Source organism: Mastigoproctus giganteus, chromosome 12 (genome assembly GCF_048544385.1).
Source record: "Mastigoproctus giganteus isolate SK-2022 chromosome 12, ASM4854438v1, whole genome shotgun sequence".
Classification (NCBI taxonomy): Eukaryota; Metazoa; Arthropoda; class Arachnida; order Uropygi; family Thelyphonidae; genus Mastigoproctus; species Mastigoproctus giganteus.
This window is the reverse complement of record NC_143586.1, coordinates 79,266,464-79,282,744: the sequence shown is the minus strand read 5'-3', so window position 1 is coordinate 79,282,744 and position 16,281 is coordinate 79,266,464. Positions and strand designations below refer to the sequence as shown.

Here is a 16,281-nt window from a genome sequence, read left to right as displayed (position 1 = left end):
TTATTTAATGATTCTAGTATTCATACTGGTTTCCTTTTTGTTGTGAAAGCTTCTTTCCCCGTCTGTGTAATCCTACATATGAAGCTGGGCTCTAATACTCTTAACATTTAGTTAAGTGGATTAGAGTTCAGTTCATTTGCTCTTGATGAGGTTTCTCATAATCTGGATTCTCAAAATACCATTCAGATCATTAAATGCGATATTCTTGCGATGAGCTGTCTATGAGGGAAGATTTTTTTTAAATAGTGTGAAATGCGCGGGAAAGATGGAGGGAATATTAATTTCACAGTACATGGGATGTAGGGATACTGTGCAGTTGTCAACATCATTGTCGAGTTTGTAAGAATAATCTGTGCAGTTGAGTGGTTAGTGACGATTAATGGTGAATTTACTTACAGTTGAATAAAGTGAGATAAAATATGAGCTGCTCTGATGAAGAGGACAATATTCCTAGCGCAGAAGTTTGTCAAAATTTGTGTGAATCATTTGCGAGTATTACTAGTACAGACACAGCTTGTGCGCAGTTTTATTTACAGGACAGAGAGTGGAACCTCGAGGTATTTTATATCACGTTTTATATTTAATGTTTGGATTTAACGATGCACGGGCAGGATGCTGACATTATTAATGTTGACATCCTGCTGATAGAAGAATCTCCAACCTACTTTGTATGGATAAATAATATCGTTATCAGGTCCGTGGTTCAGTGTGTAAGAAGTGTACACGTTATTGATACTTTAATCATTTCTGATAATATTAAAATGCGGATGATATTGTAAATTAGTGTGGACAGGATGATCTCTTCCTCCTATGTTTAAAAATATATTTTGTTTAGCCTATTTTGCACGAAATGTCAATGAGGGACGGATTTCAAATCCCAAAAACAGCAAACCAACTTTTAAAGAATATGCACTATTTACTGGCAAAAATCCCCATACGGGCCACGGTATTTTTTACCCCAGGGGCCACAGCTGCCAATGCGCCATAAAAAACCAAACCAAACAAACAAACAAACCCCAGGGGCTCACATCTGGTGAGTATAGAATTGGCACAACCAGGGTCCTGAGCTGGATATCATCATTCTTCTCTTTCTTGGTGATTCCATTCTACTTCTGACTCTTGTCCCTCTTTCTCTCTCAGGGTAACCCAAGATTTTTTTTTTTTTTTTGGCTCGGGCAGCAAAAGCCTCAGACTTCCTTGTATGGCTAAATATAATAATAATAATAATATATGTGGCACAATAAGCCATCTTTTGTGCAGAATTAATCAGCCAACCAACTACATAATTTATGCCAGAAATCTTGAACGCTGTAGCGAAATGGTAACTGCTTGAATGTTTTTGAAATCGCTGTACATTTAAAATTAATAAAATTAAACACTACATTTTCACTCTTTGACCATTAGGTTATATTTTATTAAAATATAAATTAATTATTAAATAAATTGTGGTTGAATTTTTCCACTCAAAATACTTAAAATACTCCTCACTTAGTTATAGATTATAACCCATTTTTTGCTTCACTCTTACAATCCCTCTCTAGACATTTTAATGTAGCATAATATCTGTTATAGGGTGTGTGTATATAATAACTGAATGGTAGGCTATTTTGCCAGAAAGTATTGAACTGAAAAGTCAGAATATTCCTTTGAACATATATACAACATTCTGGTGCAGCATATTTAACTCTGGGTTATATATTATTTACACTCTATTATATTCTCCTTTTTGTATTGTTTTTAAAATGAGCCCAAAGCAAAAGAAGTATTCATAGGAACCTCATGTAGAGTTTTGTTCTGCACATTCTTTGGTTTCATCCTTCAGCATATGCCACAAAAAACTGTAATAAGCATGCATATAACACATGTGGTGTGTGCACACAAGCTATTCATATAGTTGAAAAAGATATGCTAGCCCTAAAGATTACGTCCAGTACTTATGTTTTCTTGTTTATATGTTGGCATAAGAGGTTTTTACAATGTCATGAATACAATCATTAATCGTGTTTAGCAGTCACAGGCTTGAACCACAGTCCACTCAAACAGTGTGTGCTACTGCACTCTTACTCCTGGCCATGTCAGGCTTAAATCATGTAATATTTAAACATATATTTAGCACTTGCATATATTTAAGCCTGACATTGGCCATGTCAGGCTTAAATATATGCAAGTGTGCATGCGGCACATTGTATACCAGAGCACAGTGCCTTAGGCCTACAAAAAAGTTTTAGGCCCAAAAAATTTCAGATGACTCAAAAAATGAGAAATGAAGACAAGGAGAATGAAAAATCAAACTTAATAGCTTATTGTAATTGAATTATTTAAAAAAATACCCTTCTCTAATAATAATCCATCTGCTTGTTTGTTTGTTATTTGGAGGATTAGCAACTAAGGCCATATTGCTCCAGGATATACGGTGGTCATTCCCTGACCTTTCCGCATCCTCCATATTTGGTGGTGACGGGTTCGAACCCTAGTCTAATCAAGAAGCGTGTGCTACGCACTGGTGCTGCTCCTTCCCACCTGGCTACGGAGGCGCCTATTATAATCCATCTGCAAACATTGAATAATCATGTGACTATATTGTGGGACCTATACATTTTATATGGTTTTTTTATTCATCATACTATATATATATTTTTTTCCCTTTGCAGCTTGTAAAATTCTTGCACATTGACAAAACCCCATGAGTCTAATATTGAAGTTCTCTTAAATATGAAGGTGGGCTGCCAAGAATTTATATTTAACTACAAAATTACTCCCAGACCTTATAATATTCCATTACTCTGAGTGTAGTACCACACAGTTTGGTACATTAATCTGGGATATTACTGCTACCCATATGCAGTATCTTACATTTGTCAATGTTTAAATCTGCAAACTTAGACATTAATCCTGATATACTTTCAATATCATTAATAAATACAGAAAACAACAATGGGACCAGCACCAAACCCTGGGGAACTCCACCAATAACATTAGTCCAAGAAGAGCAGTGTTCATTGATAACCATCCTGTCTTTTCCCACTCACCTATCCCTTTATCCATTGTAGTAACATACCCTTAATGCTGCACTAATTTGAATGGCAGTCATTTTTATGTGCAAAAGAATTAAAGGATATCCAGAAATTCAAGTATATGATATCAAAATAATTTTGCATCACAGTATCCAATCAGATTGATCACACAAGATCACTCCAAGATCGAATGTAGTTATACTGTGAATGCAGTATAACTACATTCTTGTCTACATGATCCTGCATTACTTCTTTAACCAGTGACTCCATTATTTTCCCTAGAACAAGAGTTAAGCTAACAACAATGTAATTACTCGTGTTACCTTTTGATCCCTGCCTCCCCTTTTTTTGAATTGGGGATACTTTTTCATATATCCAGTCAGTCCATAGGGACCACCCCTGAATCTAGAGATGCTCTCATAATTATAGACAAAAGTTTGCTTACCTTCTTTGCTGCCACTCTTAATATAGTTCAATGAATCCCATTCACCTAAGGTGCCTTTTTTATGTTTAGCTTCAATTTGTCTTCCACTTTCCTCTCAGACATCCAACGCTATGATGGTCCTTTGTTTAGACAGGGTAGCTCGTGGTGCATGGTGTATCCAACACCAAATATGGTTTCAGCAAATGATGCCATGAGTGGCTCATCCAGGTGATCTACTCCAGGATTTAATCCCAAACTGTGACAGTGTCCACAATCAGAATTGGGTGAATATTAGAATTGGGTCTTCCAGTTAAGGTAGTTATTTAGACAGGAGTACTTAAGTTGGGACCCCTCCAAGGTCTCAGACTCTTTGGAACCCATTCATGTTTATTCAGTGAGTTGTGAATACACTTTGTGCATAAGTGCACATTATCAGCTGTACAGAAAGGATATAGTGTAATTTGACTAGTGGACAGAGTTGTGGTTCCCCGAACTCCGTCCTCTCGACGTGGGCACCTGTACGTGGTGAGGGGACCTCCCAGTGATGCTGCTGCTGGCTTTCCAGATTAGCATCACTGGGATCTAATGCCCGTACCTTGGTTCCAGGAGTAAATCATTGGAATCCAAAGTCTGCAGCCATGCGCTGCAACACGTGGAAATGCAGAAAGGGAGATCCTGGTGTGTCAGGTGGCCCTAATATACCACTTTGGCCACTGCTTTGACAAGACGGGTGGTTCTTACTGCCAGGGTCAACTGTGTTCCAATAAGTCTCCCTCCCTTTGGTCCTGGAACAGGATCAAGGCTTATTGGAAATGTGGGTATGAAGCTCCAAAGCGAAATTGGTGTCCCATTCGTGAACTAGCAGTATCTGCTATTTCACGAGTGGGGGTCCCCTTGTTGGGTGCCGACCGGGCTAGCCGAGCGGGTAAAGTACCTGCCCGGCAACCCAAAGGTCGCGGGTTTGATTCCCGCCTCGGGCTTGGATCAAAGTACTGAAAAAACCTTGGGAGGTGCAATATGGCCACAGAAGCCGATGCGCCAACAACTACCAAATCAAAAAAAAAAAAAAAAACCCTTGTTGGGCTCCGTGATGGTTATTTGTTATTTTGTTTTTAGGAGCATTAGCAACTAAGGCCATATTGCTCCGGGAATATGCGGTGGTCATTCCCTGACCTTTCCGCATCCTCCGTATTTGGTGGTGACGGGCTCGAACCCCGGTTTAACCAAGAAGCGTGTGCTACGCACTGCCGCTCCTTCCCACCTGGCTACGGAGGCGCCCTCCGTGATGGGTGAGGTACTTAGGGCATCAGAAACTTTCTCTTTACTCTTATGAGTAATTTAAATCTTTTAGACCCCTACCTAAAATTGATGAAGAGAATATAACATCAAAAAAGAAACACTGAACAGAAGCTGCACCACCTCCTGTATCTCAATTTCTTATCATACATTCTACTGGTGAAAAGGAAATAGGTAAAATGTCACCCTTCTTCATTCAGAAGGGTCTTGAAGGGCTGGCAGGGTTCCCGAAGTCGGTAAAACGACTTAGATCAGTGACCTTTTAGTAGAAACTTCCTCAGTGCGACATTCAGAATTGCTTCTGCAAGCAACATCTCTTGGGGCATTCCAATTAAGATATCACCACACAGGACATTGAATACATCGCTTGGTGTAATTGCTGAGTGGGATCTCCTTGAAACATCCGAAGAGGAGATATGCACCAAACTGAGAGATCAAGGAGTGACAGCCGTTAAGAAGATATTTATGTGTAAGGAGGGAAAACTAGTCCCAACTAGGGTTCTTATCCTTACATTTAACCGCCTATTTCCATCAAGGCTGTTTATCTGAACTGTCCTGTAAGGCTGTGCATTCCGAACCCGTTGCGATGTTGCAGATGTCAAAAATATGGCCACTCTCAGATGGCATGACGTGGATCACCTGCTTGTGCCCACTGTGGAGCTAAGGAACATGACAAAAAGGAATGTTCTACCTCGAAACCAGCATGCTTGAATTGTGGCGGTGAACACCCTGCATATTCAAGAGCATGCCAAAGATGGAAAGATGAAAAACAAATTAAAAGAATAAAGATGGAACAGAACATCCCATATGCGGAAGCAGAGGTAACATCAGTAATAAGTGGAAAATCTTATGCACAAGCGGTTTTGAGGAAGGTTTCTATGAGAGAGAGAGATAATCTTTATTGACCTTCATGGCCAAAAAGCCAGGGGTTTACAGCCTCCCAAAACTTCCGGGAAAATTGAACAATTATTTACAAAAAAAGGTAATTTTACAAATAAAAATATATTTTAATACAAAGGAGAGAACTCCTTATGAGAGTTAAGTCTGATTGAGCTGGCTTAACGTCGAGATAAGAGCACCAGCTCAATCAGATAGGAACAGATGCAAGGTACATATCAGTCATTGCTGATTACTCCTACTAGTCATAATTTTTTTCCGGTAAGTTCGATCAACAGCGAATTTGTTCAAGTCGGCGTCAAGTGCCTGGGTTTGCTTGAGCATCTGCTGAGGGAGGAACCTGTCCGAGAGATGGAGTCGTGCTGAATGCGAGTAGAGCTCGGGATTGGCCCTAAGGGTAGCAGGGGGAATCCTCCAGCCACAGGTATCCCAGAATGAAGGTGTTGCAATCATGCCTGTTATCATCTTGACTGTTGCTAGGAGGCGTTGGTTGTTGACTAAGGTGGGAAGCCGTGGAATCCTGATAGAGTCGGCAAGCTGCGTGGTGTGAATCAGAGCTGGAGCCAGAATTCTGTGGCAAAGAGTGGTTTCTTTATTGACGGTGCCGCTGACACCGAAATTTCGGCAGCATAGAGTAAAGGTGGAAAGACAACCGTGAGGTTCTTATGTACCTCACGGTTGTCTTTTTATCTGTGATATGAAGAAGATGCTGTTTTGCTATCCACCAGAGTCTTGAAGCATGTGTGAGTAGCATGTCTATGTGGGCGTTGAATCGAAGTTTGGAGTCGAATACAACGCCCAAATCACGATGGCTGGACACAATTGGGATGACGGTGTTGCTGACCGAAGGCCAGAGAGAAGGAGTTTGCTTCAATGAATACACCATGAATTCGGACTTACCAGGATTGATCTTGAGCCAAAACTGGCAGAGGTAAGATGTGACTGCAGTGAGAGTGTTGTTAATTTCTGCTTTTACGAGATCAAGGTCTTGACCAGGGATAATGGGAGTGAATATCTTGATATCATCCGCATAGCTCAGTAGACATCGAGAATGTGCAACCAGTGGGAAGATAACAGATGAAAACAGAAGGCCCGAAAGGACCCCTCCTTGTGGGTCTCCTGCGGTGACGGATCTAGTAAGGGTGCGATCTTCTGTATGAAGCATTATAACTCTGTTATGCAGAAGAGAGGAGAGAAAGCATAATATGTTCCCTGTGATCTGGAAGTGGCATTCCAGGAGAGTGAGTAGTTAGTTTACTTGGATGGCATCAAATGCAGCCTCAATGTCTAAGTAATTACATAACAGCTAGTTCGTGCCTTTTTCTCGAATGCTGACAAGATAGTATTCGTGGTCCCTAGCAGATTGGTGATCGTTGATCTGTTTGGAAGGGAGTAGTGAATTTGGGCTGAATTACTGGGCAAGATCTGCTTGGTGAGGATGGGGCCACAATTCAGGATCAAGCCACAATTCAGGATCAGGACGAAATCGAGCCACAATTCAGGATCAAGTTGCAAAGGAAAATGAAGGTTCACTTTCTTGTATGGAATTTTTCCTTTAGCCAGATCACGGTTAACGTATAATTTGATTGCCTCAGATTTCAGGCGATTAAATTGAGCCCGTGCCCTTGAATAAACGATGCGATCATTGCTATTTTGCGACTGTTTCCATGTGCAATGGAGCTGTTGCTTCAGCTGGAAACTCATTTTGAGTTGAGAATTCCACCAAAGTCTTATATATGGACTGGTTGTGATTTTTTTAGAGGCAGCATATTTGGCAACCGTGTTGATCCAGTTTTTGAGAATGTTCACAGCTAGTTCTGGGTCACAAGTCTCTAAGGCTACCCAGGGAATGAGAGACACAGCTTTGATGCACTTATCTACATCAAGTAAGTTGGGGCTAGTGGTGTCAACCTTTTTTGTTGTCCTTCTGGCTTCTAATTTGGGGGCTGGCAGATATGCAGTCACATGTATTGGGACATGATCAGAGTCAAATGATGTTTCTGCAATGTAATCAAGGGTGCAAGGGATAGAGGCTAGAACTAGATCTAAGAGGTTATTCCCCCTGGTTGGAGCTTCATTAATAAGTTGTAGGTCAGCACATCTCAAGTGTGCCAGAAGATCCTTTTTCAGATTAGATAGCTGAGGAGGTAAATTGAAATCACCACAAACTAAGTGAGAAGCTGTGGGATGCAGCTGATTGATTAACCAGTTGGAAATTTCAAGGATGATTTGCTGGGAAAGCGTTGGGGGTATATACACCACACAGACGTCAAACGTCACGAAGTTGTATCCTAACGTAACGAGGATTGCTTCATAATTAGGGGAGTTACTAAATTTATTATCGAATAGCTTGAAAGCGGATTTCTTGTAAAATATTGCGAAGCCTCCACCCTTGCATGCAATCCGAGATGTGAATACGACCCCATAATCAGCTGGGGCAGCTGCCGCTAGGAATTCTTGATCATCGAGCCAGGTTTTGGTGATGGCAAGCAGGTCAAAATATCCAGGGAGCAGAATTTGCACCATAGTGTCAAGCTCGTTCCTAAGACTACGCACATTCTGATAAAAGATGGTGCAGGCAGGTACTGTAGGTACTTTGATGCAGACGGGTGGTTCTGACATGGGACTACTCGATTCTGTGAGGTGTGTCTAGGACTGACGAGCACAGGGATCGGCATATTGGTGTTCTGTGTCTGTGGTTCTGGTTGCAGTAATGCTGTGTATGTGGTTCCGGTTGCTATTTCAACACAAACTGATATTTCAGTCTTGCCACGTGATAACTTAGAAACAGTAGCCATTCGCTTAGCAATGGGGTCTTTTCTCACAATATGTTCTATATATTTGCCCCCTGGGACACACATTTCCCAGGCAGATCTCGACGATCTTATTACGCAATTGCCCTCCCTTTTTTTTACTTCTTGGAGACTTTAATGGACATAGTACCCTGTGGGATAGTGCAGAAACTAATGAACAAGATCGTATTGTTGAACGTGTGCTTGACTATAACAGCCTTTCGTTACTAAATATGGGAATCAACACATTTCCATATGCCTACCCGTACTTTCTCTGCCAGCGATCTCTCCACCTGCTCACCTTCTCTACTACCGATGCTTTCCTGGGAAGTGGAACAGAATCCTTATGGAAGCGATCACTTTCCCGTAATATCTACCATAGTGGATGGACAACCTTGTCATCCATTTAGAATTCCACGGTGGAAGTATGATCAAGCAGACTGGAGTACATTTTCACGGCTTACGGAATTTGATCCTGTGCAAATTCAACAGAAATCAATTGATGAACCAGTGAAGTTTATCACAAAGTATGTTATCCATCTCTCTCCACCTGCTCACCTTCTCTACTACCGATGCTTTCCTGGGAAGTGGAACAGAATCCTTATGGAAGCGATCACTTTCCCGTAATATCTACCATAGTGGATGGACAACCTTGTCATCCATTTAGAATTCCACGGTGGAAGTATGATCAAGCAGACTGGAGTACATTTTCACGGCTTACGGAATTTGATCCTGTGCAAATTCAACAGAAATCAATTGATGAACCAGTGAAGTTTATCACAAAGTATGTTATCCATGCAGCAGCAATTGCAATTCCAAAAACATTCTCCTGATGTCCACGTTTTCCAAAGCCATGGTGGAACCAAGCATGTAAAGAAGCAAGAAAGTTACAAAATCGGGCATGGGAGAAAATTCCGACGTTACGCCACCACCGAAAATCTTATAGCCTTTAAACGTGTCCATGCCAAAGCACGATTTATATGCCGACAGAGCCAAAAGGAATGCTAGGTCAAGTTTACATCCTCATTTAACGAGATGACTAGTGCCAAAGTTGTCTCGGATAAAATTCGGAAAACGAAGGGTAAATACACATCAGTTCCCTCATCTATGTTACAACATAATGGTTGTACATTAGCAGACCGAACTGCTATTGCCAGTGCTCTAAGAGAAGTATTCTCCAGCATATCTGCTGAAACCTCATACTCTGCAGAGGTCCCAGTTTTAAAGAAGAAAGTCGAGTAACAAAAACAACTTCTCTTCAAGCAAAGCCAAGTCTTATAACCTGCCCTTTAGTCAAGTGGAATTAATCATTGCACTTGCTTCCTCAAAAGTGAGTGTCGTAGGACCAGATGATATTCAGTATGAGATGATAAAACACTTTCCATCTCACTCTCTAGAGCTGTTGCTATATCTCTACAACCGAATTTACTTAGAGGATCAGTTTCCCGATTCTTTGCATAGGGCAATCGTTCTCGCATTCCCAAAGCCAGGAAAGGACCCAAAATTCCCAACAACTATTGACCCATTGCTCTGACCAGTTGCTTGTGTAAGGTTTTGGAAAAAATGGTGAATGCTCGCCTTATATATTACCTTGAGGCAAATGACCATTTGAACAAGATTCAGTGTGGCGGCTTCTGAAGGAATCGGTCCACTCTGGACCATTTAATTCAATTGGAAACAGTGATTCGCGATGCGTTTATAAAGCGTGAGCACTTGGTATCAGTTTTCTTTGACATGGAAAAAGCTTGTGACACAACCTGTAAGTATGGTGTTTTAAAAGATCTTTATTCTTTTGGTGTTAGAGGTCACCTTTCTACTTTTGTTAGAAATTTTTTATCAAAACAACTCTTCCAGGTTCGTGTTAAATACAGTGTCTCCCACTTTTTCTGTCAAGAGGAAGGAGTTCCCCAAAGCTCTGTCCTCAGTGTTATGCTGTTTGCAGTCAAAGTTAACTCCATTACATTACAAAACAGCTTTCTCCTTTAGTAAATAGTGCCTTGTATGTAGATGATTTTAGTATTTTTTGTCACTCCTATAGCATGAGAGTTATTGAGTGACAATTGCAACAAGCAGTCAACCACCTTAGTTCCTGGGCTTTAGCCAATGGGTTTCGGTTTTCTGCTCAAAAAGACCGTTTGTTTGCATTTCTGCCACAAACGGAATCTGCTGCATCCTGACCCGGAACTCAGACTTGGACAGAATCCAGTTCCTGTGGTAGCAGAAACAAAATTTTTGGGACTCATCTCTGATCAAAAGCTGACATTCCTACACCATATCCGTCAGCCCAGAGCAAAATGCATGAGAGGTTTAAACATGCTCAGTGCGATCTCCTCCAACTTTTGTTGAGCAGATAGAAGCACGTTTTTGCGTCTATACCGAGCACTTGTTTACTCTAAACTTGACTATGGTTCCCAAGCTTATTCCTCTGCTACAAATTCTGTACTCCGATGGCTTTACCCAGATCCACCATAGAGCCATCCAGATTGCCACAGGGGCATTTTGTACTTCTCCTGTCCAAAGTCTATACGTTGAAGCCATTGAACCACCATTGATGTTTTGACATTAGCAATTGTCGTTACAATATGCCATAAAAATAAAATCCATCCTATGTGGGCATCTGTTTATATGCTACAGTGGAAAATCTATATAATACACACAAAAATGCCAGTTGGCCTTTTGGTATCAGGATTCAAGAGCTGGTTCATGATATTAACTTCACGTTGGATAATATATCCATGTCAGCCAAGCAAGTCCTTCCTCCTTGGAATATACACTCTCCATCTTGTGATTTCAATCTTAGGAGCTGGCTGAAAGCTAACACATCGGCATGTATATATTGGCAACTCTTTGCAGCACAGCATGCCAAATACCCCAACTTGCCTTTATACAGATGGCTCAAAGTCTGAAGAGTTCATGGGATCTGCTTGTGATTTTTCCAAGCAAAACAATCTGCAGTCGTATAATATGAATGTAGCACATACACTGCAGAGCTACAAGCAGTAGAACTAGCCTTGGATCATATAAAAACCCACCAGTACCAAAGGTGCATGTTATATGCTGACTCCCTAAGCGCATTACAGGCCTTATCCAACGTGAGAAGCACTCACCCAGTACTATGTCGGGTGCAGCAAATATACTCCCTTTCAGAGTTAAATTTTGATATTTGCTTTTGCTGGATCCCTAGCCATGTTGGTATCAGAGGGAATGACTTTGCAGATGCAGCAGCCAAATCAGCAGTGCCACAAAGTCTCATCAGGCCGCTTGTCAGGCCCTTATATAGATTGTAGGCAACTAATCCACAAAAAATTACGCGCACATTAGCAAGAATCTTGGAATGGGTGCCCTACCAGCAAACTAAACGAAATCAAGCCTGTAATAATGCATCAGTATTCCAGTCAGCGTTTGGGTCCCATGGATCCCTAGCCATGTTGGTATCAGAGGGAATGACTTTGCAGATGCAGCAGCCAAATCAGCAGCGCCACCAAGTCTCATCAGGCCGCTTGTCAGGCCCTCATACAGATTGTAGGCAACTAATCCACAAAAAATTATGCACACGTTAGCAAGAATCTTGGAATGGGTGTCCTACCAGCAAACTAAACGAAATCAAGCCTGTAATAATGCATCAGTATTCCAGTCAGCGTTGGATTTGCCAGGAGGAAGTAGTTCTTGCTCAGCTACGCATAGGACATTGTCACCTTATGCATTCCTATTTGCTGAGGGCTGATGATTGTCCTGTGTGTAGACATTGTAAAGCAAGTTTAACTATTCGTCATATTTTAGTAGAATGTACGTCTTGGTAATGAACGGCGTTTATGTTTTGCCCATCTGTCTGAGCCTTATATACTCAGGCAGATTTTATCGGACGATGACAATGTGTCAGATGTATTCAGGTTTTTACAACTGATTAATCTATATAGTGTTATTTAGACTACTTTAACATTTAATATGTTTTAATTGTTTTTATGTCATACATTTGTTTATAATATATTAATCAGATATATTATTTTTATATCTTTATATTTTATATATCTTTAGACTTTGCGCATAATAGCCTTAGATGCTGATGCACCATAAAACTCCTAACAACCAACCAACCCCAACTCTGTGACATGTACAGAACTCTGCAAAGGCCAGATGGTGTGAGTTAGTAAGTGTTTGTGAAGTGTTAATATAGAGCTGTGTTATGGTTTCATCCAATCTCTTAGCCTAGGAATCTGTGGAGGCCACAAACCTCTAGTTACCGTCCTTCACCATGGGGAGGCAGGCTGAGTCAGTAGGAAGAGTACTCTGGCAGGGCAAACCATGGGGTTGCTTGAGCTTCTCGGGGAGGGCCCAGAAAAAAAAAAAAAAGAGAAGAGGGATAAAAATGGAGGTGGAAAAGGGGTGATAGTTGGGGACCCCTGAAACTGGATGCCCATCCTTCTTAAGGGGAGTATTTGTCCATCAGATGAGAAGGGGGATGGGAGGGGAGGGTTCCAGCTATGGAGAGGAGGGGAGGAAAAGGGATCCCTAGAGTAGTGAAGGGGAGGGCAGAAGGAGGGAATAATAGGTGGTGGATGCAGTTGGAAACATCCACCCAGAGAGAAATGGGAGTAGAGTGGAGAGGGGGTGTACTTGGGAGGTTATCTTCCCCAGGGAAAGGGGAGTAAAAGGTCATGGGTAAAACCCACGAGGTTGCCACATGGACGCAGAGATCTCATGTCAAGGTGGAAGATGTTTACAGCATTCCAGACAGGGAAAACTAACATCCTGTTCATAGAAATGCATGGCCAACAGGGGGAGTGAAACTCCTAGCCATGTGTTGCAGAATATACTGCTGGACCCCCATCATCATTGATGTATATCCAGCATAGCCCTGGAGGCTATTAAGATTTACCCCAGGCTGATGCAAGCAGCTGATCTCCACTACTCCTCCCCCAGATAACCAGTGGGACTTGCTATTTGCAATTGTCAGGTGGGGGGCACAGTAACCTGAAACAGATGGCGTTGATTAGTCCTTTATTTATATAGGGTTCCTCTAGATATGACTTCCCCTGTAGTCACGCGCCGCTTAGGCGACAGTTTGGTGCCTGAGAGTCCAGGCAGTTATCCCACGCTGTGATAGCGTCAGCATCCCACACCTAATGGTGTCAGCAATTCATACCTTTAGAATTGAAGTCCTTTGTTGAAGTCAGGGTTGCTCTGGCAGCAAAGTTGCCCCGAATTCATCCCACACCATGCTAGGTGTTAAGCATTGTTGGCACACTGAGGCACCATCCAGGAGATCTACTCCAGGATCATCCCACACTGTAGCAGCGTCAGCATCCTGCACCATTAGGTGTTTTGCAGTCAAATCAGGTAGTGTCAGATCTGGTGGTCAAATTTGTATGTTTAGACAGGAGCATTTAAGTTGGGACCCCAGCAGAGCCTCAGACTCTGAGTCCCATTTATATTCAGTCGGTGAGTCATGAACGCTGCCTGTGCATACTCAGTCAGTGCTTTGTAGTAGTGCTCCTGTGTAACAAAGAGATGATTTTGACCATTTGGTAGGTTGTGGATTTTAGAAATTAGATGACACCTGTGATCCTCATAGTCTGGGTAGTGACACATGACGTCCTCCCACGTTTCAATTTTGCCATAGTTACAAATAGGATCATCAGTAATTCCCTGGGAGGTCAGTTTATCCTTGAAGGATCCATGCCCTGTAAGAAAGAGGGAAAGGATAGGAGGGGGAGAGGAGTTATGCTGTTAATTAGGAAGCATATTAAATCTAAGGCAGTGCATCCAGTAGACATGGGTGGCCTGTACAGTGTTGAGTCAGTTTGGTGTGACATAAGAACTGGGAAAACAAAAATGAGAGTAGGAGAAAGTTATGGGCCTAATAGCTGTGATGAGTATAACAAATAGAAACAGTGGGCCATTAAATCAGAATATCTAATAATTGGGGATTTTAACTTGCCACACATTCACTGAAACTTCTGTGTTGGTCACATACATTAGCAAGACATTTGTGTATTTATTGAATGAATGTTTTCTACTGAAGCATTTTAGAGAGGCAACAAGAGGAGGCAATACTCTTGATCTGGTTATCGGCAGTGATTCTTCATGCATTAAGAATCTGCAGGTAAAAGACACTGGATGGCATGGATCACAGTGTACTAATGTGGAATTAAATTAAAGACATAACTACTGTCAAGGATAAAGGGAAAGGCTTATGTTTTCACAAGGGTGACAACAGAGGTCTCAGACAGATTTTAAAGTATGCAGTGTGACCAACTGATGATGTTTACAACAGCAAATTCTAAATGGGAAACATTCAGGGAAGAAATTGTAGAAGCTGCTAGGCTTTTCACACCAAATAAGAAATACTGTTCAAGGTTTAATTCAAAATGGATGTCACATGTACTGATGATACTTGGGGAAGAGAAGAAAAATGCATGGAATGCATATAAATTGTCAGCTGATACAGAAGCCTATGGCAGATATAAACTAGTCTTCAATCAAGTTACAAAGAGAGTCAAGAAGGCTAAGACAGATTACAAGAAATCTCTAGCAAAGAATGCAAAGAAAAGCAGCAAAGACTTCTTTAGTTATTAAACGTTAGAAGGAAGGGGATGAATCACATTGGTCTATCAGCGGTTCCCAACCAGGGGGGTTCGCACTAAAAATTCTGTAATGACATCTGCTTAGGTTTACATAGGTATATTATTCTAAACTACAAAATGTAACTAATAATAAAGTAAAATAAAAGTAAAGAATTGCCAAAGAAAGAAACCACATCTCCCACAATTCTTTATAATTAGTTTACTATCTTACAGTATATCATGTTAAAGAAATCTGTTTTCCATACTAGATTTTTTTTTTTCATTCTCAAGGATCATTATTTTGTATAGGTACTTTTTTTTTTTTTTTTTTTAGAACCTGTAGTACTTAGTACTGTGCATGGGTTGAATGAAGATTGAAAAGATGAAAGAAGATACTTGTTGACATTGGACTTGAACTTCTGCAGATTGTAATTTTCAGGAAATACTTATGAAGGAAGGTTGTTCCAGAAAACTGAAGATAAATGAGGAAGAAGAAAATTGGTTCTGTGAGTTTGAACTTGGACAGTAAAAGGATGTGGACTGGTTGCGGCACATGTTCGGACTGCTTTGAAAGAAAGAGCAGGAATTATAGAAGCCAATTCAGAAGACCAGTGCCCATGCAAGTATCTATAGAAAAGGCATGCAACAGAAACAGAAAGTCTATGAATACAGAGAGTGGAGAGACTGTTAGAGACGAGACATTAATTGACCTAACTGCCCTCTTTTGAATGGAATCTAGAAGCCTGAAAGAGAGAGAGGGGGGGCACTGCCCCAGATGTGGGAACAATATTCCATGGTACAGCAGATTTGCAATTTATACAGAGTGAACAGCTGTTTGGAAGAAAAGTAATGCCGAGAGCGAAAGAGAAAACCCAGTTTTTAGATGCAGAGGAAGCAGTGTAATGTACTTTACGCCAAGAGAGATTGGGTCAGGGTATTCCCCAAGATCCTGCCTAAAAATCAGCGTGTCATTGAAGATAAGCACAAGAGCAGAAGAATCCTTTTTGCAATATACAAGACACGACTGAGTTTTAGAAGGATTAAAATTAAGTTATCTTTGCCCCACTGGAAAATTACCTGAAGGTCAGCATTTAAGGATTTCACAGTGGATACTCGAGAAGTTGAAGCTTTGAGCAAGGCAAAGTTTCTCAAACTGGAAGGTGGAATGCAATTGCAATGTGCTATCATCAGCAGAACTGTGGATAGAATTTGCAGTCAATGGAAGAAGGTCATTAATATACAAGAGGAAAAGAGTGGGAGAAAGAACTGAACCTTGGGGGGCACCAGCATTCATG

At 41.2% G+C, this 16,281-nt stretch overlaps 1 protein-coding gene across 1 annotated transcript in view; it reads left to right on the top strand.

The window, feature by feature from the left end:
* Positions 1-316: 316 nt before the first annotated feature.
* The window catches only part of LOC150077215 (tyrosyl-DNA phosphodiesterase 2-like), a 115,331-nt gene continuing 99,366 nt past the window's right edge, over positions 317-16,281 (top strand). The window contains exon 1 of the mRNA XM_090386908.1: positions 317-557. Coding sequence (XP_090243034.1) covers positions 420-557 — 138 coding nt within the window. The 5' untranslated portion in view covers positions 317-419. The remainder of the gene's footprint in view (positions 558-16,281) is intronic.